The 22,721-nt window shown below is 39.9% G+C and overlaps 1 protein-coding gene across 1 annotated transcript; it reads left to right on the top strand.

Annotated features, from left to right (window-relative positions):
* The first annotated feature begins 1,580 nt into the window (after positions 1–1,580).
* RGS10 (regulator of G protein signaling 10) lies at positions 1,581–22,049 on the top strand. Its single transcript, XM_070945918.1, has 5 exons — positions 1,581–1,665; positions 7,456–7,574; positions 9,980–10,066; positions 11,543–11,686; positions 21,758–22,049. The coding sequence occupies exons 1-5, from the start codon at positions 1,617–1,619 to the stop codon at positions 21,902–21,904; spliced, it is 546 nt and encodes a 181-aa protein (XP_070802019.1). The 5' UTR covers positions 1,581–1,616; the 3' UTR covers positions 21,905–22,049.
* The last annotated feature ends 672 nt before the right edge of the window (positions 22,050–22,721 follow it).

The raw sequence follows: 22,721 nt of genomic DNA, 5'->3' as shown, positions 1-22,721 counted from the left end.
GAGGAAAACGGTGGCAGAATGCGGTCCTGTAAGTAACCAGGTCCTAAGCCATGGAGCGCTTTAAAGGTGGTAACCAACACCTTGAAGCACACCCGGAAGACCACCGGGAGCCAGTGCAGCTCGCACAAGAGGGGTGTTACATGGGAGCGACGAGTCACCCCCATTATCACTTGTGCGACCGCATACTAGACAAGTTGGAGCCTCCTGGTGCTCCTCAAGGGGAGCCCCATGTAGAGAGCATTACAATAGTCCAGACGGGAGTGACTGGCGTGAGTGACTGTGCGCAAGGCGTCCCGATCCAGAAAGGGACGCAACTGGTAAATCAGGCGAACCTGATAAAAAGCCCCCCTGGCCACGGCCTTCATATGATCGTCTAAAGACAGCCATGAGTCCAGGAGGATGCCCAAGTTACGAGCCCTCTCTGAGGGGGGTAAGATCTCATCCCCAATAGCCAACGATGGTGTTAGCTGGCTATATTAGACAAAACAGCTGTTCTGTGGATATGTGTGTTGTACATAAAATCAATGCACCTTTATCAGATGAAAAAAAGACAGAAGTTCTTAGATCTTAGTTCTAAGATCTTTTTCCCTTTTACTTTTCCATCAATATTTGTTCATTTCTGGGGACTTTTTAACTATTAAAGTGGGCTCTTCAGTAAGAAAGGACACTTGGATGTTATGAGAGCTACTGTGTTATTTTAAAAATCTCATGTTTTTGTTTTTAATCTTGCTTCAAAAGGAGCAACTTAGTATGAATATTTTATCTCATATTATAAGCAATCATACTGCCAACATTTATTCATCTTAAATTCTGGTTAGCTGCAGGAAAGTAGGAGGTAATCATAGATTTCCATTACATTTAATGCTTGCAGTATCTTTTAGTTTTACCACAGATGTAAGCAACATACCACTCATAAAATGCAGCCATCTAAATTAGCTAGCAGAACGTTGCTGCAATGATATATCTTTCCCGTCTGTGATTGCTTAAATGAGCACGCTTAATTGTCTTCGGGGCAATTTTAATTTACGACGGGCAGTTTCGTTTACTTTTATTTCGCAACTCAAGTTTACAGTTCCGTATGACGTTCATGAAGGCGATGCGACTTCTAAGAAGAAGACGGAGAACATAGAAGAAACGTGCATCATTTCGGCATATCGTCTCGACCTGCCATTGACACGCACCGTGAACCCTTCAGCCGGTAAGACGCGTGTTCAAAGAGAGTCGCGTGCAGACGTTTCACGCTTTCATAAACTCTCCATAAGCGGTGGAGAAGACCCGCCAGATCTATCGAAGGGTGGAATCAAAGAGGCGCCTCTAAAAGTTCAACGCGGCCCGGAACGCTACCGAACCGAGCCCGAAGAGCGCTCTTTCCCGCCAAATATAAGGCGGGCTGAGGTTTCCACTCCGCCGCGACTCCCTCCGAGCCCGTCTTCTTCAACCCGCGGAGATGAGAGCGGGCGTGACGCGCGCCAGAGACGATTGCGCTCCAAGGACCGCGCCAGGCGCCTCCCATAAGTGGCGAGGCGGGTGGAGGGCGCCTGCCGAGAGCGCGCTTCAGCCGGGAGGGGATACGCCTCCTTTCCCCGGACTCTCCGTCGAGGTGTTCGCCGCCGGCGATGTTCACCAGGGCGGTGAGCAGACTCAGCAGAAAGCGGCCTCCGTCAGGTATAAGGGGCCGATAGGGCGGGTGGAGAATTGCTGCTGTGCCCCGGATACTGAGAGAGCTGTGGTAATGGATTAGAAAGAAACGCGACAGTCCCAGCCTTGCAGCGTGAACTGTTTGCTAGTTTTCTTGCAAGGGGAGAGTTCGGACCAGGGTGGCTTTGCGGTTTGCAAACTGGCTTTTTTCTGTGTCTGAAGGAGGTGGCTCTCGGGCTTGGCTCGCCGGCTGTTAAGTTTGATCTTTTGGTTCATTATATTGCTATTTTTCTAGATAGATAGATATGTATGTATTCGCTTTTCAGATTTACAATTGCTGCTAGGTTTTTTTTTTTTCATCCCGCTTTTTTTTCGCTCCCTGAAGTCAGCAAACGCAAGGGGAAGTCTTGCACCCGAAAGAGGAAGGCTGAGGAGGCTGGCTTGCCATTTGGCAGGGTGGGATTTTCAGACAGACCGGTACGAACGAGTCAGAAAAAAAGGAAGAGGGAAAGAGACAGCCACGCTCTTCGGAGCTGCTCGTCTTGCCCCTGAAATGGTTTCAGGGGCATGCAAGAAATGCAAGATAAAAATGAGACGCTATCCTTTTCTTTGTGAATCAAACAGTTGGATTGTTCCTACAGACAGGGGGAAATATCCCATTAATGTTACATGTCTCTGAATAGTCAGCACGAATCAGAAAGGCTATACAAAATAACACACAGAAAGCAGACGCTGCCTCCTGTTGAGCCAACTTCAGTTCATTTTTATTTTTGTTCAAATCCTGGAGTTCCATCTTTTTATGGAAATCAGTATGAAAATATTTAGAGATGAAGGAATTTCTCCAAGAACGATGGAATAATGTTCTACATCCCGTATACAGAATAGTACTGTCCTAGATGGAAACTAATATGTTTCATATCCCAGAGTGAAAAGTCCAGCCATTCACAAGATTGGATCATAAGGATTCTATTGAACTTTGTAAAAAATTGAATGCATAGTTTTGTTTTGAATAGCTTGAAACAATGAACCTTTAACAATGATATTGTATATTGGAAGTTAGATTCAGTATTTACTGAATATCTGCTCAGCCTGGTTTTCATATTTTTGTTTATAAACTATTGTATTTTTCATGCACATGGCGGAAGTGATTCATGATTTGATTTTAGCATGATGTTCTGTTCTAGGATCCCTGAATATGATCACTGTACCAAAAAAAAAAAGTAATCTTGGCTGGGAAGTGGTTACTTGGAAAGTATTTATATACACCATTAGCAATATAGATTTATTAATCTCACTTTTAAGCTAAAGTTTAAGCTAATCAGGTTAAACTTTGTTTGCTATGCTTTGGATGACAGCAACAGGAAATCTCCAGGCTATAGTTTGGACTGCAAATAAAAAAAAGCTTCCTAAAAGAAGACAACGTCAAGCTACTTCTTTATTGCTGCAAAACATTACCTATGACCCTAAATTATCACCAGAAATCACTCAGTTTGATGGAGACTTTACCTTTTGCCTCTGAAAAGTTACTGCCGTTACTGAACTTTTTAATATGCAGGACATTTCTTCATTTTTGTCTGTTGAGCATATATCAGTGGAAGTGACCTTAACTCCATTCTTATTTGGATTTTCAGAAATAACTTTTCTGAGTTATGAAAATGGATATTACTTCTACAAAAATTTTTTCCTAGTCTTGGTGAGGCACAGCCTCTCCTTATTTCAAATACTTCTGATTGCGGTTCTCTGAATCTTTTTCCACTTACTAGAGTTTTTACATCCAGATTGGATTTCCTGTTCTCAAATACTAAACTTAGATACAAAACATCTTTTTTGGAAATAATTGAAATTCCATAATTTACCCATAATTCAGTGATATGACAAATTATTTAGTTTAGTTTAGTCAAGTTAAATTCTAGCAATGCAGTAGCTTATAAGTAACACTTGGGCTGTTAGAGTTGAAAAGTATTGAAGATGAATCATAATGCCTCAGTATTGCTTTGTGAAAGAACCATGTAATTTTAACCTGGTTTATTTCTTGTAAAACAAAGGCTTCACGCCTGATAATGTTCCTGTCTACTGTGTACATACATAACATCTACATTTCTGTACATTTTTAGTTAAAAGTTGAAACCTATGATTCCAAAGAAAATGTTTGGATTAGTAATTTCAGCAAATCTACAGATTTAAAACACAAGTTATGGAAACATGTACTTTAGAAGAAACTATGGGTAGACATCAACTTATCAGCAGCTGCGTAATAACCATTCAAAATTACCACAGCCTAGAAAGGGTGCTTTTTGCCTCATAAAGCACTTTTGCTAAGAAATGTGCTAACCCCCTATGGTAGGATGCTGCATTTTGGGAGTTTGGCTAAAGGATCACCTTTATGAAGGTTTGTGGTATCCTGTGATCACATGACTACAATTGCAGTATTTTTGCAGTTTCCAATATTTTTTGTCATTTGGAAGAATGTGTTTGCCCTTATGACCACCACGTTCATTCAACCACACAGCAGAATTGCTTAAAATTGTCCCCCCAAAATTATAAGATTGGGTCCATGTGGTTCAGTGGTGGGTTGCTACCAGTTCCCAACGGATCAGGCGAACCGGTAGCGGTTGCGGGAGACTCCGCACCTGCCCAGAAGCATTGCGTATGCAACCGTGCACAAGTCCACGAGCAAACCAGTAGTGATGGGATTTGAAACCCGCTACTGATGTGGTTGCCTTTACTTAACAACCAGAATGACTTATGATTGGAAATCCATTCCAGAATGACTTATGACTGGAAATCCACAATTGGGATTGGAAATCCAATCCCAATTGTGGTCATAAATCAAGGGTTGTCTGTACTACTAAAAAAATGTGTGTGAAACCTGACCATGGAAAGTAAAGTTTCTTTGTTTCTTAGCCATGGAAGTATTTTCATCTGGGATTGTTACTTTCAAGCTTCAGTTTATTTCAAGCAATAAAATGCGTTTCTATGATTGTAAATTGATGTTACATATAAGAAATTAGTTTTGGATAAGTATATATCATATGTTGGTACAATGTTAACACTTTTCTGCAAATTGCAGATATAGTTGTAAATAGAGAGTGAAATAATGTGCAAGTTATGTTAGCAGCGATATAATAAAGGTTGTAGCTAGTCTGTTTTATAACTTAAATAAAGTAAATGTCTTATTTAGACAGTAGAAGTAACGGGACAAAGCTGTTTGTGTTAATTGAATAGGATCTATATTTCATTTCCACTGAAAGCAGTGGGACAAATTCATCTGATTAGGGATTTAACAAGTAGTATTTACTAATTGTCTGTTTGTTTTGCTTGTTAATTGATGTTGCAGAGGAAAAAATGAGAGAAGATAGGCTAAAACTGCTTTCAGATGAGGTTTTTATTGTATAATTATCCTGTCTTAAACCTAGAATTTAATAGGACACTCAGATGACATCTTCCATTTGGAACTCGCCCATGTTTTTGCACTGCTTCTTTTATTTCTTACCACAAAACGGGTGGGGAGGGGGAGAAAAGATAGGCAGAAAAACTGCAGAGTGCCTTTCAATTAACAGAGAAGCAACCAAAATGTACCTTAAATATTTAAATAGTTCACCGAGCTGAAAGCTCTGGGATTCTTATCCAGGGTTCTAAAAGTTTTAGATTCAGTTGTATCTAGAAATAACCATAATTCACTGAACAAGAGTACATCAGGATTTCCTTGTTATTGTATTATATTAATTCTTTGGACTTTACTCTGATTATGAGCTACTAAGAATCTGGCTTAATAAGGCAGCAGAGGAATCTAATTGATTAATTTATGATAGATTCTCTCCCTTCCCCCACCAAAATTAGATTAGCACATCCCTTTTGACATTCTCAGAGGCCTTCAAGATCTGGTTGTCCATCTTGAATATATATCAGAAAGAGAAAGCTTGAGAGTTCACAAGGTTGATACTATATGGAACAAAACTGTGACCGAATCCGGATGTTCTGTTTTGGATACCACAAAGATTCCTCTCAGAAGGTAACAAGGAAAACCAGTCGTAAAGCCCAAATACAAACCAAACATTTGTCATTTTAGTAAAAACAAGCTAATGTACATCTAGTAAAATGTTCTTTCCCATAGTTATGGCTGAAGTTTTTTCCTAAATAATTGCTAGCTTCCAAAAAAAGGATTTTTTTCTGAGATTAAACAAAAACTGGACAATTCCTCAGAAACTGAACAATGGATGTTTCCCTCAGAAAATCGAAAGCTAGATCTAGATAAAAACATGAACCATTTCATTGAATTACAGTTCTTGGCATTCAGTAACTGTTCAATAGAAAAGCAAAGGAAATAATCAGGAGGTCTTAAACAGGGTTGCCAGAAAGCTATCCAGGATGCAATAAGAATGGAAAAGCATTGATGCTTTTCGTATCTCTTTGCTGCCATTTAATGATTATCCAGATTTTTTTTCAGTTCTGTTGTGGTAGCCCAAGCCTTACAAGTGTTAGATATGGCTAGTCATCTTTGACAAGAATATTTCAGTTCATGATTGTCTCAAAGGTGTTTTCTCAGAAGGCAACTGGAGTTTCTTGGCTGGATGAGAAGCGAAACATTTTAAGGAAAAAAACCAAGAAAATCCAGTTGCCTTTTGAAAAAGCACTTTGGGGGTTTCAGTTCTGTATTAACAGAATCACAGAATTGGGAGGAACATAGAGTTGGCTGGAGCTGGCTAGGGTCTTCTTCATAGTGACATCAAACTCTGGAATTCCCTTTTGTTGGAACTACTGTTGATTAGTTGATTGACTTTTAGCCAAAGCATGCATTCTATATGGTCACGAAGAGTCAACACCAACTTGATCGCACATAGTATTAAAGATCTAGGGTAGTACAAAAATAGCCACAGAAATGCATTCTGAAAATGTCAGAGGTTATTCATAATAGTCAAATGAAGTCTGAGAATGAACAGTTATTTCAAAATGTTCAAGGAAAATGGGAAGGGAAAAGTCATGCTGGGAAGTTGTAATTGTAAAAATTATGATATTGTATTTTTTTGGTTTGACCCAATTTAGTAGTTATCTCTACAACATTCAAATAAAAACAAAATATAAGAATTTTTGTTTTGTTTTCAAATATTTTTAACCCAGTAAATTCTAGAATGATAACAAGAAAACAGTCTGTTTTTCCTTTAATTTGAAACTTTTTACATATTTTAGTGTGCAAATTTCTTTAAAATTCAGTATTTTAATATAAAATATGTTTTCTTCCAAATAGATAACATATTTAAAACATATGGATGTTATTTGTGTAGCTATTCTGGTATGCAATTCTCTTTTAGGAAATATTCCAACTTGTTTACAAGCAAATATTTAATATCTAACACTATTGCCTTTTTAAAGCTCCTTGAAAAAGTTCTACCTACTTTATAAACTTGGAAAAAAAATGATATCTTAGCCACATTCAATAAAGTCATGATCTTTTATATATTCCATCTAAGCATGTTTACCCATTTGGATAGGATTTTAGTATATTATATAGTGTTGCTTTATAGCTTTTCTATGGGTAATATAAAACAGAGGAACATGATTAGTCACAGAAATATAAAACATTACCTTATATTAAGTAAGATTATATTCATATTATATTTCATTTTTCTACTCTTTGAACTTGAATCCTGAGATTTGTAGTTAATTGTGGATTAAATGACATTGACATCAAAATATATTTGTTTCTTGGTTCTCATCGTCTTCAAAACTTCAAATTAATTGAAAGCCTTTTAACAGAGATAGAAACAGTTCTGCAGCTGTAAATTTAAATACACAAACATAATTAATTTTCTTTTTCAGAAATAACTGACAACGACAGCAAGCCATGTAGTAGCCATCAGACCCTCAGTGGAACCACAAGATGGGCTGAGTCACTAGAAAGTTTGCTGGAAGATCGAGAAGGTGTAAAGAAATTTATGGTTGGTATCTTAAGTATTATTTACCGCATAAACCTAAATACAACTCCCAACCAATTAGAGCTGTTTTGTCATCATTACATGAATCAACAATATGCAAGTTATTTATTTTGAGAGTCTTGAGTGTATTTAATGGCACTGACATCTAGGGAAAGATGTGTGAAGTTCATATTCATAATAGTTGAGGTGTTAAGTGTACAAGCTTATGTAAACAGTGTGAAGCCTTTGCCTGAAAGCCATTACCTAATTCTAATACTCTTCTCAAGATTGCATGAAAATGACTACAAAAAGTTGTACTGCAAAGTTATACTATAATTTATAATATAAGTTTTTAGGATCCAGGTACAGAACTCTTTGGGGCAACATCAGCACCTGACCTTTGAATAACAATGAGGGTTGCACTCCAAAGAAAAGTGGAGGAAGAAGGAGAGCATCCTGCCACTTCCTTGTTTTAAATCTTGTCCTCTTATGAGACAGAAGACATATACAGGAAGTCCTCCACATACAGCCATTCATTTAGTGACTGTTCAAAGTTGCAATGTCACTGGAAAAAATTGACTGATAACCGTTTTTCACATGACCATTACAGCATCCCTGTGGTCATGTGATCTAAATTTGGATACTTGGCAGCTGTTTCATATTTATTTTATTTTATTTTATTATTTTATTTTATTTTATTTTATTATTTTATTTTATTTTATTTTATTTTATTTTATTTTATTATTTTTATTTTATTTTATTTTATTATTTTATTTTATTTTATTTTATTTTATTTTATTTTATTTTATTTTATTTTATTTTATTTTATTTTATTTTATTTTATTTTATTTTATTTTATTTTATTTTATTTTATTTTATTATTTTATTTTATTTTATTTTATTTTATTTTATTTTATTTTATTTTATTTTATTATTTTATTTTATTATTTTATTTTATTTTATTTTATTTTATTTTATTTTATTTTATTTTATTTTATTTTATTTTATTTTATTTTATTTTATTTTATTTTATTTTATTTTATTTTATTTTATTTTATTTTATTTTATTTTATTTTATTTTATTTTATTTTATTTTATTTTATTTTATTTTATTATTATTTTATTTTATTTTATTTTATTTTATTTTATTTTATTTTATTTGTATACCGCCCTTCTCCAACAGGACTCGGGGGTGAACAGCCACGGTAAAAACACAACATATAAAGTTTAGAAACAATTTAAAAACATTAAATAATTTTGGCCATCAATTTAAAATAACCCAATTAAAACCAATTATAAATTTAAAACCGCAAAGATGGGTCAAGCCAGCCCGGCTAGATGGAATAGATGTGTTTTCAGGGCCCGACGAAAAGTCCGTAGGTCTGGTATCGTGCGTATCTCTGGGGGTAGGTTGTTCCAGAGGGCAGGTGCCGCCACAGAGAAGGCTCCCCCTGGGGGTCGCCAGCCGACATTGTCTGGCCGACGGCACCCTGAGGAGGCCCTCTCTGTGTGAGCGAAGTGGCCGGTGGGAGGCTATTGGCGGCAGAAGGCAGTCTCGTATGACGGTTGCAGTGATCCAGGATCATGTGATCACCTTTTGCAACCTTCTGACAAGCAATCAATAGCGAAGCCAGTTTCAGTTAACAACTAACTTGCTAACTTGATTATGATTCACTTAACAACTCTAGCAAGAATGGTCGTAAAATGGGTCAAAATTCATTTAACAACTGTCTCGCTTAGCAGCAGAAATTTTAGACGCAGTTGTGGTTATTAGTTTAGAACTACCTATACTTTTTTTTTTTAAATTGTCCTTGTTTTCTGGAAAGATTTATCCTCTGATATAGTATGGCCCTAACTCTGCTCACTTTTAGGAAAGCTATTAATATATGACATTTTCCTTAGGCATTAGAGGCCAAGCGAATGCTTTCCCCTTCGATTGTTTTATTAAGTGCTTGGTCACCATTTTTCTATTTTCTATTTATATATTGTATACATTTTAATGTCTTTACATTTTGGCTCAATTGTTTTTTGTTGTTATATGCCACCTAGATCTGATATTGCGTAATTTTGGCAGCCTTATAAATATGGTTATGAATAATAATAAAGTTTAAATAAAGGAAGGTGTTCCAGAACAAAATAAATTGTTAATATGAATACTCTCTCTTCATTCCATTTTCCCCAGTAATGCTATATTAACAATTGCAATTTGGTAGCAACCTTTGAAGAGGCTCTGAGAATTGTAGCCAGGTATTCAGGAAGACAGCATGTTGCTTCAAACATGCATTTTGTACACAGTTGTTTAAGAGTTTGCAATTTAATTTGCAAGGAAAATCCTTTTGTTCTTTATGTGAAGATGTTAAATGAAATTAATAAAGGTTGGCTACTAGTTTATGGTACTTTATTTTAAAAGCTTCCTTTTTCCCCATCAGGACTTTTTAAAGAGAGAATTTAGTGAAGAAAATGTTTTATTCTGGCAAGCTTGCGAAGACTTTAAGAAGATACAAGATGAAAAACAGGTATTGACTCAAAAATCAAGCAGAACGCAGATAAGCTTCACTTGATATGAATATATGTAGAAAACAATGCAATCTACATCTATTATAGTTACAGCACACAAAATTGATTTAGGTGGGAAGTGATCAAGAAATCCCAAAAACGTATTAATGATTATTGAGATTATGGTGGTTCATTAAGGATTTTTTTCTTTGTTACTTGTTTACTGGATTACATGTTAAAATGACTTTAAAACTATGTTTTTCTAGAATTTTCTTACTATTTTTTTCCTTCTCTTTTGGCCAATGCTGTCTGATTTAAGAAGAGGATAGGTAAACTCAATTTTATCTTATATTTCCCTGAAAAATAAACTGAAATATAAAGTATTGATTTCATGTTTTTGCCAATTCAGTTTTTACTTTATAACCCTATAAAAAAACAAGTGTAAGTTGTTTTTAAAATAAAATAAAAAAATCATTACTTTGGAAATGCTGCCTAAAGTAGGGTTTAAGATGTGTGGGTTTCAGTTCAGTTTCCAACATGCTGAAAGTTGAAGCGCACATATCTTAACATTGCCAAGGTTAAGAAACGTGGCCTAGATGAATGAGGTGTAAATGTCTTGGTACCAGCGAGCAGCGACATGAAATGTGTTGAAGTATACACTAGTTTTCTAGAAACTAGCATGTGATGGCTTGCATAACAAGATGGTCTCATAAAAGATGAAGATGTATGATAAGAGTAGGAAGAGTAGGAATATAAAGAACAGCAATCCGGTTCTTCAAGTTGTAGATAAAGTGCTGATTTCAGAACTGCACATATCAAGAAGCAAGATGAATGTTAATCTGATTCCATAATTACCCCATACCACTACATATTCAACTTCTGTTGCCATTGTTTTTTGTTAACTCTACAAAGGACAATTATGAGTCATGTGGATTCCAATAGGATACAAAATTTGACTTGCTACTTTAGTCCTTATGTTTTTCTTACCATGTAATAATCTTTGTTGAAACAAAAGCTATTTGATGAATCAGCTGCAATCCTTTTTAGTCAAGGAATCAGCTATACACAACAATTAAGACTGTTTCAAATGACTTTTCTGAATGCAAAGATAGATCATAATAAATGTGGAACTTGGCTTACAAGATTCATAAACCCCAGCCATCACAGCCTATAATTAGTGTTGTAGAATATAACAATGATTACAGTAATTTATTGATTATGTTGGCTGTTCATAGTTAGGTTTATTTCCAGAATAGTGTTCTAAACATAGAATACAGTTCTCTTTTCTACACTTTTCCTGTAGGTTCATCCTCTCTTTAATATTGGAAAGACTATCTGAAACAGGATGTGTGTGGGACAGGGAGATTTCAGGAGGAAAATTAGGATTTCTTCTCTTGCTTAAGTGCAATAATATTCAGTTAATACAAGATGTTTTTAAGATTGGCAATATTGGGAAATGACATCTGTGCTTAGTGAAGATGTCCTTCTCTTCACAGATGAAAGCAAAGGCAAATGAAATTTACAAACATTTCTTGTCAAATAAAGCTTCTTATCAAGTTAATGTAGAAGGACAATCACGATTGGATGAATCAATACTGGAAAAACCTCACCCTCTGATGTTTCAGAAACTTCAAGATCAGGTAAACTTCTGAAACTTCCTTAATTATCTTGTGAAAGATGAACAACTAACTCCTGGTTGCAGGACAGGATTATATTACAATAGAGTTAGAAAAAGCTCCAGGATCAATGTTTTTTGCTGAACAGATTACCTAACATTTAAGAAAACAAATTGATAAGTGAAAAATGCTTAGGAAAGAATATATTTATGATTTCAATGGAGTTAACATTTGGTCTAGTGGTTAAGGCAAGAGACCATGAGTTGAGCTTCCACCCTAGCCATGAAAACCAGCTGGGTGACCTTGGGCCAGTCACTCTTTCTTAGCCCAACTCACCTCATAGGTTGGTTGTTGTGTGGAAAATAGGAAGAGGAAGGTGTGTATGTTTGTCACCTTGAGTTATTTGTAATAATAATAAAGGCAGGATACAAATGGCCAAATAAATAAATAACTCAGAAATAATTTGAAATTAATTCATGCTTACTTTGTAAAGTATATTTTTCTTTTATTTCAAACTCTATATTTGATGACATAATACACTGAATAATTTGTTTGAATTTGTGTTTATTTTTTATTTTTAATAATTGTTGTTTAGGCATGGCAAAAATATATTCTAGATAGATAGCTTATTAACTGATTAATCCTACAACCATATTAAAAAATACAACAAAAATCAGATACAAGATCTAATTCCAGGATAAAATAGATAAAAGAAAATACAGCAATAAAATACACATTTTGTAAATACAAAGAATCAACATTCAGATAAAGATATCACCTTTACAGAATACCCCAATCTGTTCGATATAATGGATTTTTATCTCAGCTGCCTTAACATAGCAGTTCTGCTATGATGTATACATCAGAGCTCAGAAACCAGTGGGTTGTTCTTTCAAGTAGGGATGTTAAATATTTAAATGCAAGAAGGGCATGTTCTTAACAGTCAAACAAAATATGAGCAATATTTTCAATGGCTGGGGCAGTGCATATACACAATGAATATTCAAAAGTTGCTGTCCTATCTCTTAAAACTTTGATGCTTTTCCTTTTGGAAGAATCTGGCTGACACTGCTTTCTATTTATTTGTGCATTTAATATATAAATATATATAAATTTTAACTATCTCCGGCTCCAGTCCCAAGGAGGGGAATGTCCGCCCTGCCTGCTGAGGGCTTTTTCGCCCTCCAGAATATCAGGGCAGGGCGGGACTCGCTGTTTGAAGCCGCCGCGGTAGATGGGGCGACGGCCTGCTGAAACAGCTGTTTCCGGCTTGTCAGCGCCGGAAGAAGTGGAGGCCGGAGCGTTCGGCGGCGGTCGGCGTTTCTGTGCGGTGGTGGCGGCTTGGAGGTGCCCTTCATCCCCCTCGCCCCACAGGGATCTCTGGGACGCTCTCTAGACATTTTTCGGGGGTCCTGGGGGAGCCCAGGGTACCGGTTGCGAGCTGGCGACGACGGCGGTGGCGGCAGAAGGCAATGGCTGCCACGGATCATCCGGCTGAGGAAAGAGCTTGCAGTAGGTGGCTGGGGGGAACACGGACAGCCTTGCCCTCAGGATTACCATCTGCTCTTTTTTGGGCTATGACCCCTATTATTCGGGGTTTTTGTCATCAGAGCTGAGACTGGGGATTTGGGGCAGGAGAGGCGGGAGGCTGACCAGGGCTCTATTGGTCGCCTCGGGTGGCTTCTCCCCCCCTTCTTCCCCCAGGTATGGGTGGGTGTTGGCCTTTGATGGCCACCCACCCTTGGACTTGGACTGGGTTCTTTGTCTGCTATCCCTATTCTCACCCCAGGGAAGAACTTGTGCCTGTGGAATTATCGCCATTGTCTTTAATAACTTTACAAACTGCTGGCTTCTTGTGTGACCCCAAACTGGAGGAGAACTGGGCAAAACGGTGTGCAGGTGCTGAGGGGGCTGTTTGTCATCCGCCAGATGAAAGGATGGACTATTGTGACTTATTGTCGGTGTCATCTGGCCCAGTCACTGTGAGTGGGTGACTGGGATAATTACCCTCCGGATGTGGGGGGATGCCACTGGCCCCTTTCACTGCCGTGAGAGGGCAGTGAACCAGCTCCTGATATGAAGATCTACTTTGACCCAGTATTATTGGACGATCTGGTGAAGCCCTGACCAGTTGACTCTCCACCTCTGTTTTGTGCGATGTTTATGGCTGTTGACCTGCTTGCGCTGCGAGACTCCCCCCTCTCGCAGTTTTGGCCCTCCTCACTATCGAGGGCCTACCTTGATGACGGATTTTGGAATCCCGAGAGGTGGCATGCGGTGAGGAGGGGGTTGTGGAGTTTTTTGGGGAAATTTTTAGATAAGGTTTTAAAGGTTTCTGGGAGGGGGGTGGGCTCTGTGGGTTTGGGGGAGAACCTGTCGGGGAGGAGGCCAGAGCCGGACGAAGAGCGCCGCACAAGAGGTGCGGGAACCGGGCTCAAGGAGGGGGTTAGAGCTTGTGTTGTGGATGGACATTACATCAGTACTGTGGGTGAGAGGGGCAGATATGGCGGGAGCAGGGGTCCACATCAGGTTGTGGGAGCGCGCGCCCGCTGGCTCCAAGCGGTGGCGCACTCCGGCCTCCAATGCTCCTCTCGTTCCCCAGGTTGCACAGACCCTCAGGCCCCGGGCCTTCGGCTGATGCTGTGCAACGCCCGGTCTGTGGTAAATAAAGCCCCTCTCATTTGTGATCTTGTTCAGGAGGGGGGAGTGGACCTGGTGGGTATTACGGAGACCTGGTTGGGCCAGGAGGGGGGGTCCCCTCATTGAGATGTGCCCACCCGGTTTCTGCGCATTCCATCAGCCGAGGACACAGGAGGGGCGGGGGGATGGCGGTTGTCATTAGAGAAGGTCTTGGTCCGAGGGAGGCCACTGTTCCTCAGACGGCTGGATGTGAGTCCCTCCTTGTGAAGTGGCGTCATGGGGTGCAGATGGGCGTGCTGGTTACGTACCTGGCTCCCTGCCACGTGACGGCAGCTCTGCCCGAACTGCTCAACGTTATAGCCGCGGTGGCGGTTGACACCCCCAGGCTTATGGTCATGGGGGATTTTAACCTGCCATCCGTCGGTGAGGTGTCTGAGGTGGCTCGGGAGTTCATGGCTTCCATGACGGCCATGGACCTGACCCAGTTAGTTCATGGCCCTACTCACATGGGGGGAAACACGCTAGACCTTGTTTTTGTCTCTGGTCAGTGGTTGAGTGATCTTGAGATAGGGGATATAGTGATCGAGCCCTTGTCATGGTCAGATCACTCCCTCCTTCGCTTTGACCTTCGAACCGCCACACCCCGCCGCAGGGAGGTGGAACCATTGAGGTGGTACCGCCCCAGGCGCCTGATGGATCCAGATAGGTTCCAGATGGAGCTTGGGCCATTTCCTGAGTCTCTGGCACACGGCTCGACTGAGGAGCTGGTGGCCGCCTGGGATAGGGTGGCCACTGGAGCTTTGGATCGGGTCGTGCCTTTGCGGCTTCTGACCTGGCACCGATCTCGCCTGGCTCCTTGGTTCACTGAGGAGCTGAAGGAGATGAAGTGCCGGAAAAGACGCCTGGAGAGTGGTTGGAGGGCCAGCCATTCTGAATCTGACCGAACACTGGTAAGGTCTCATATTAAGACCTACCTGGTGGCGATAAAAGCGGCGAAGTATAACTATTTTGCCGCTCTTATTGCGTCATCAGATAAGCCGCCCGCTTAGGGTGACCCGCTCCCTGCTCCACCAGGAAGCGCGGGAGGACCCCTTGGAGGGTAGAGCCAAGGATTTTGTACAGTATCTGTATGACAAAATCGCTCAGATTCGGGAACATCTGGACTCTGACTGGGTAGATTCAGGGGGGAGGACAGAGGCAGGTCTTGTGAGTATTATCTGGGAAGAGTTTGATTCTGTGACGCCCGAAGATGTGGACAGGATACTGGGCAGACTGAGCGCAGCCACATGTTTACTGGACCCGTGTCCCTCCTGGTTGGTGCTGGCCTCTTGGGAGGTTACACGAGGCTGGCTCCAGGGGATTGTAAATGCTTCTTTGAGTGAGGGTGTCTTCCCTGCCGCCTTGAAAGATGCGGTAGTGAGGCCTCTCCTCAAGAAGCCTTCCCTGGACCCGGCAGTGTTGGCAAATTATCGTCCAGTCTCCAACCTTCGCTTCATTGCGAAGGTTGTTGAGAGTGTGGTAGCGCGACAGCTCCCCCAGTACCTGGATGAATCGTCGTATTTGGATCCGTTCCAGTCGGGCTTCAGGCCTGGGTACAGCACGGAAACGGCATTGGTTGCGTTGGTTGATGATCTCTGGAGGGCTCGGACAGGGGTTGTTCCTCTGTCCTAGTCCTATTAGACCTCTCAGCGGCTTTTGATACCATCGACCATGGTATCATGCTGCACCGGCTAGAGGAGTTAGGGGTGGGGGGCACCGTCTTACGGTGGTTCTTCTCCTTTCTCTCTGACCGGTCGCAGTCCGTGTTGACGGGGCAGAGGTCGACCCCGAGGCCCTTTGTATGTGGGGTGCCACAAGGGTCGGTCTTCTCACCCCTTCTGTTCAACATTTATGTGAAGCCGCTGGGTGAGATCATCTGTGGTTTCGGGGTGAAGTACCATCAGTACGCTGACGATACTCAGCTGTACATCTCTACCCCGGACCATCCCAATGATGCCCTTGAAGTGATGTCCCGGTGCCTGGAGGCCGTGCGGATCTGGATGGGGAGAAACAGACTCAGGCTCAACCCATCCAAGACCGAGTGGCTGTGGTTTCTGACATAGTCAGTTGGTGCCATCACTGACTATTGGGGGTGAGTCATTGGCCCCCACGGAGAGGGTTCGCAACTTGGTGTCCTCCTGGACTCATGGCTGTCTTTGGAAGAGCACATGACGGCTGTGGCCAGGGGGACTTTTTATCAGGTCCGCCTGATTCGCCAGTTGCGTCCCTTTCTGGATCAGGACTCGTTAAATACGGTCACTCATGCTCTCGTTACTTCCCGCCTGGACTACTGCAATGCTCTCTACATAGGGCTCCCCTTGAGGAGCACCCAGAGGCTCCAGCTGGTCCAGAATGCGGCCGCGCGGGTGGTTATGGGAGCGACGTGGCGGTCCCATGTGACCCCCCTCCTGCGCGAGCTGCACTGGCTCCCGGTGGTCTTCCGGGTGCGCTTCAAGGTTTTGGTTACCACCTTTAGAGCGCTCCATGGCATCGGACCGGGGTATTTATGAGGCCACCTTCTGCTACCAATAGCCTCTTACCGACCAGTACGCTCCCATAGAGAGACAGCACTCTCAGGGTGCCGTCGGCCAAACATTGTCGACTGGCGGCCCCCAGGGGTAGAGCCTTCTCTGTGGGGGCACCTACCATCTGGAACGAGCTTCCCCCAGAGATACGGAGGATCCCGGACCTGCGCACGTTTCGTCGTGCTCTCAAAACTTTTTTATTTCAGCAGGCTGGCCTGGCCTAACTCTCCTCTTTTAAATTTTTTAATTTGTGTGATTTTATAAATTGGGTGTTTTAATCTGTGTTTTGGCCAAAATATTTAATAATTTTAAGGGATTTTTTAAATATTTATATTATCTGTATTTTATCTTGGCTGTTCACCACCCTGAGTCCTTCGGGAGTAGGGCGGTATAGAAATTTGATTAATAATAATAATAATAAATTACTGCAGTCCTATTTTTGGTCACATGATACTTTGTTGAACGCATATTATCACTGTGTACAAATTAATGTTTCTGCTGACTCAAAAATATCACCGCACTTCTTCCACACTGTCCCATCTTTTCTTTCTCCAAATCTAGATCTATTCTGCTTCAGATATTTAGATATGGGTATTATTCTATCCTGTCCTCCCTCCCCTCCCCCCTCCTTCTCTCTCTCTCACACACTCCATTATATCTTGTCACAGTCTGTTTATCAATAACACTTCAATGCATTCAACATCTTATGGGCAGAGAAAAAGAGCAAGCCTAGGTAATTTTACAGGTAACTGTGAGAACCTATCTGGCCTAGTAGTTAAGGCACTAGACTAGAAACCAGGAAATCTCAAGTTCTAGTCCAGGGGTCAGCAACCTGCAGCTCCGGAGCCGCATGCGGATCTTTGGGACCTCTGCTGTGGCTCCCTCTCAGGTGATCCCACCACTGTCTGGCCCCACCGCTCGCCCTCTCCTCCCAGTCACTCCTCGCCTGGCCTGAGAAAGTAAGGGTGATGGCAGGGGATGGAGAAGCGGCCAGGGCAGAGACAGAGAGATACAGAGAGAGCGGGAGAGGGGGGTGGAGAGAGGGAGGGAGGGAGGGGAGAGAGAGATATGTCAAAAGGATTTTTTGGTTCCCGGTGTTTTTTAACAACTGGTTCTCTGTCCTAATGACCAGCTGGGTAGGCGTGGCTAGGGGGCATCATGTGACTGGTGGAAGTGAGTGACATCGAGTTGACCACGCCCATCCAGGTTTTGTGGCTCTCAATATTTTCTTTTCTGTGGGAAATGGGTCCAAATGGCTCATTGAGTATTTAAGGTTGCAGACCCCTGTTCTAGTCCAACCTTAACATGAAAGCTGGCTGGGTGATTTTGTGAATCTCTCAATTGGACTGAGAGAAAATGACTGTCCCAAAATCATTCAGCGGTTTTCATGTTTAAGATGGGACTTGAACTTACCATCTCCTGGTTTCCAACCCGGAGCCGCCTTTTGGGGAAAATAGGAAGAAGGAATATTATATGTGTTTGCCACCTTCAGTTATTTCTAAAAGTGGGAAACAAACAAACATACTTGGCAGGCCACTAATGAGCATGTGAAAGAATTCTACTTCCTGTCTTGGCACAGTCTTAGTAATAGGAAAAACTAATGTGTGGTATGTTTTTAAAATGACCAATTACATTATATCCAAATCCTAAATCATAATGATGCATGCCTAATGGTGGATTTTAAATGTATACCAATAAATAAATAAACAGCCTGCTGATGGTGTCAGGCCACTCAGTTTGAAGGGCTCATAATTTGGATATTCTCTTGCATTACTGGTGTATAATATTCTTTATATAGGAAATTCTTTACAGTAGAAGACTATTTAAAAACAAAATTTTACTATTTCACAAATACTTTTAACGTATGATTTTGCCGAATATACCACAATGGTTGTATTCTGAAATAACTCTATCCATGACTTTTTGAAGAAGCCATAATGGCTTCTTATTTTGTATACAATTCTTACTTAATATAGGTGCATTCATATACTACTGTAATCAAAAGGCAAACAAATTATAATAGAGATAGTTTATGTCAAAGCCAGCCCTATATTAACACCAGGTGTCTGCTACATATGTTTTATGTCCTGTTAATGTCTTAAAATTAATCATTTGAACTGCAAAATGTTATATAGATGAATATAATCGTTTAATTTCCTCAGCATATTTGATATTTTTGTGGTAGGTCAGAAATTTAAGGTTCGGAACTGGATGGTGGAAATTACAGGATATAATATAGAGCTGAAACCAGAGATTTTTTTATTAGGAATGAAACCAGACAAAATAACTAAGGAAAAATTGTACTTGATCCTCCACATCACTACTGCAGCTAGGATACTATACGTGCAAGAATGGAAAAACAAATTAATACCCACAGAAAATAAATTGATTTGGAAAATTACAGAATGCACAGTTAACGAAATTACTTAGGAACCAAAAAGATTCTGATTATTACAAATGTTGGAATTCATGGTATAATTGGGTGAGAGAAAAGAGAGGGAAATGAAATGGATTATATTAGTGGTATAGGCGTGTATTTGTGTAAGTTAGTTGCAATAACTTTGTATGTATATATGTAAAGTATTGTATTTTTAAAAATGAAAATAAACTTTGTAAAATAAAAAAATAGAAATGTAATGCTTCCTTTAAACTAAATTAAACTTAGGCACAAGTTTATGATTTGAAAACAAACATCATTAAGTTTCTAACCTGGTAATCGTATTTTTTACACACACACAAAGCACAATGTGTACTAATTTAAAACTTGTTAACAAAATGTTTTGAATTCTGAGTTTTTATAACTGGGTAAAAAAGAGATAGTGACTTACATTAAAAAGAAAAGAAACAACCAAAGCACTTTGTGTCTCTTAAAGGATCCTCTAATCAGTTGAAAAAAAAAAACCTTTTGCAGCTACCTATATGAGGCCTATTATTGATGAAGTAAAAGCAAAAGTCCTGAGAGTATATTATGCAAAACACTTTGCCAGCTGGTTTAAGATTTAAGTTGTGTTTTCTTGCTTTGAACGGGTCTTGTACTGAAGGAGGACCTCAGCCAGCTAACCCCCCTCCTTCCTTTCTCTCCATCTGCCCCAGGGGTAAAATGCTCCCGGTTCGGATCAGATCGCCTGATCCGGTAACGATGGCGGCGGGTGGTTCGGAGAACTGGTAGCAAAAATCCTGCCCCCGCCCATGCCCAGCTGAGCCGCACAATCATCAGAGGCTTTTTTTTTACTTTAAAAAAAATGCTTTTAAAAGGTAAAAAAAGCCTCTGACAATCACAGCTGAGCAGCGCGATCGTCAGAGGCTTTTTTTTTACTTTTAAAAGCAAGTCTTTTAAAAGTAAAAAAAAGATTGCGCGCCACAGCTGATCACCCCCCCTTGCACGCTGTTCTACTTACCGCATGCTTCCTTTTGGCATGCACTGCGCCCGTGCACCTCACATGTGGTGCACACTGGCATGCCAGCCAGCGAACCGGTAGTAAACCGGTTCAGATTTCACTACTGATCTGGCTCCCAAAGTAGCATCTGATTATCTTAGCTGGTCATCAGTTTCTCAAATTAGAATTATATCCAAGTAAAGAGGCCATGGGATCTGCAAAACTCAATTGGTCTATTAAAAATTTCAGCACTTCTGCTGAAATAATAAATGCTGCTTTGACAAAAAGTTGTGTACTTTCAAAATAACTGAAACTGATTCAAAAAATTTAGATAATAAACAAATGAACTATTTTTTGTATTTTTCAGTACACCCAGGCTTGTACAGGGTATATCAGAAGTCAGGCCCCATAGGCCTATAGCAGTATGTTCCATTAATTAATATTGTTTTTCAAAGAATATTATTGCAAGGTCCTTGGTGCTCTCTAAGCTTGCTTGTTTTCTTGCAGACTTCATTTCCGAACTAGGTAACTGCATCAGTGCTAAAAGGGAGTGGGGTTACTCTCTGTGTATATACTAATGGTTTGCTCTGTCAGCATTTGTGGCAGAACCTCACAGTACTTCTCTGAGTTACAAATATTCTCTTCTAAAAGATTATTGTTCAAGAATGTTCAAATATCATGCATCAAATGAGTAAGGAAATATTTAGAATAAAATGATAAGCTCTTCAAACATTTAATATAATTTGCATACTAAATTATCTGTGGGCCTTGATTTTTGATGCATCTTGTTCATCACTCACAGATTTTGACTTTCCAGTAGGTTGCATTAATGTTGTCAGTTGCTCATAGGTCAGACATTCCTGGATACAACAGTGTGCTAAGATTGAGATCTAAGAACAATTAGATGCTAAACATAACAAAGTTAGTAGATTTACTGTGAGTTTAAATCCACTGATTATGTGCTAATAAAATAAAATGTCCATTTGACTTATCTTGTCTATAAATAATTCTATTTAGGAATACATTGAAGGAATACATTGGAATTGAAGGAAGACCAAAAAAGTGACAGGCAGAATTGATGACATCCTTTTAAAAAGTATTGTAAGAAAATGGAAGAACAAATGTTTGTTAATAAACTGGAGGGTTTACATGGTTAGAAAAGTAGCCTGTCATGTAATTTTTTGACACATCCTTCAACTATCATTTTATTTGCCATGTTTGAAAAGCATAACCCAAAACTGTCTTGCTTGCTTTTAAATTCCACAAGTTCTGTGGATTTCAACTCCCAGGATTCTTTGTAGAGTTAATGGTAGATATGAATTCTGGAAAATCAATTTCAGATACCTGAAGGGAATCACTAATTGGGGAAAGCCTGCTAGGGCAACAGAAAATTTTCTTTTTAGCATTTTTTAAACAAATTTATTGTTGACTAATTGGGGAGCTCATTTGCAAAACATTTCTTCTTGTTTGATGCTTAGTTTCAAATAGATTGCATTTGTTCCTTTTCCATACAGATTTTCAACCTCATGAAATATGACAGCTACAACCGCTTCTTGAAATCAGATATATTTCTTAAATTGAAGGAAACTGAAGAACAGGAAGAAAATTCACCTGATCCTCAGACTGCAGCAAAAAGAGCTTCTAGAATTTATAATACATGATTGTATCCACAACAATCCATAGATCATATTGAGACTACAATCAAAGTACTCAGGAATAATCTTTGTGGTTAACATAGATGCATTTAGAGGCTTGAATAGTATAGAATCCTCTTAGATTAAATTTACCTTTGGTTGCTTCAGTGAATTGTTTCTTGCCAGTGCTTGCTTCTAGATACAATGATCAAGGATACGACAGCCCTTGAAAGACTGAACAATATGTAAGTTCTTGCAAATTGCCTCTAATTTTTTAAAAAATATATATTTACTTGTAAGTCATTTGGTAGGGGTGTGTGACAAATGTAGCATTAAAAAGTAAAGCAAGTTTGAAAGTAGAGATAATAAAAGGCAAAAGTTTCCCCTATCCACTCGTGTCTGCCTCTAGGGGGCAGTACTCATGTCCATTTCTTAGCCATGGGAGCCAGTGTTGTCTGAAGACATTTCCATGGTCATGTGGTCAGCATGACTATATGCCAAGGCGCATGGAACACTGTTACTGCCCCACTAAAGGGGTACCTATTTATCTACTTGCATTTGCATTCTTTGCAAGTGCTCGGTAGGGCAAGTAATGGGAGCTCACCCTGTTGTGCAGTGCTTGGGTCTTGAAACTGGGCCATCAGCTTTCCAGCTAACATGCTCGTCTTTAACCGCTGATCCATTGCTCCCCAGACTTTGAAACCTACATCTTTAAAAATACCTAAATCTTTTAAAAAATTCTCAGTAATAAAACAATATGGACAAATCTCGCAACAATTCAACACTGAGATTATGCTACACATGCCATTTTTGTCTTGGCTATCTTGAAAATATTTTTTTGCAG

The sequence above is a fragment of the Pituophis catenifer genome, unplaced genomic scaffold (genome assembly GCF_029215685.1).
Source record: "Pituophis catenifer annectens isolate HBS135680 unplaced genomic scaffold, rPitCat1.0.hap2 SCAF_6, whole genome shotgun sequence".
Classification (NCBI taxonomy): Eukaryota; Metazoa; Chordata; class Lepidosauria; order Squamata; family Colubridae; genus Pituophis; species Pituophis catenifer.
Note: the sequence above shows the minus strand (reverse complement) of the source record. Positions and strands in the feature narration are given on the sequence as shown.

Excerpts from the sequence above, each read along its gene's own strand:
- RGS10 (XM_070945918.1), top strand. The coding sequence starts at position 1,617 with ATGTTCACCAGGGCGGTGAGCAGACTCAGCAGAAAGCGGCCTCCGTCA. Across the intron at positions 10,067-11,542 it reads AGATACAAGATGAAAAACAG|ATGAAAGCAAAGGCAAATGA; the intron begins GTATTGACTCAA and ends TTCTCTTCACAG. Across the intron at positions 11,687-21,757 it reads TTCAGAAACTTCAAGATCAG|ATTTTCAACCTCATGAAATA; the intron begins GTAAACTTCTGA and ends TTTTCCATACAG.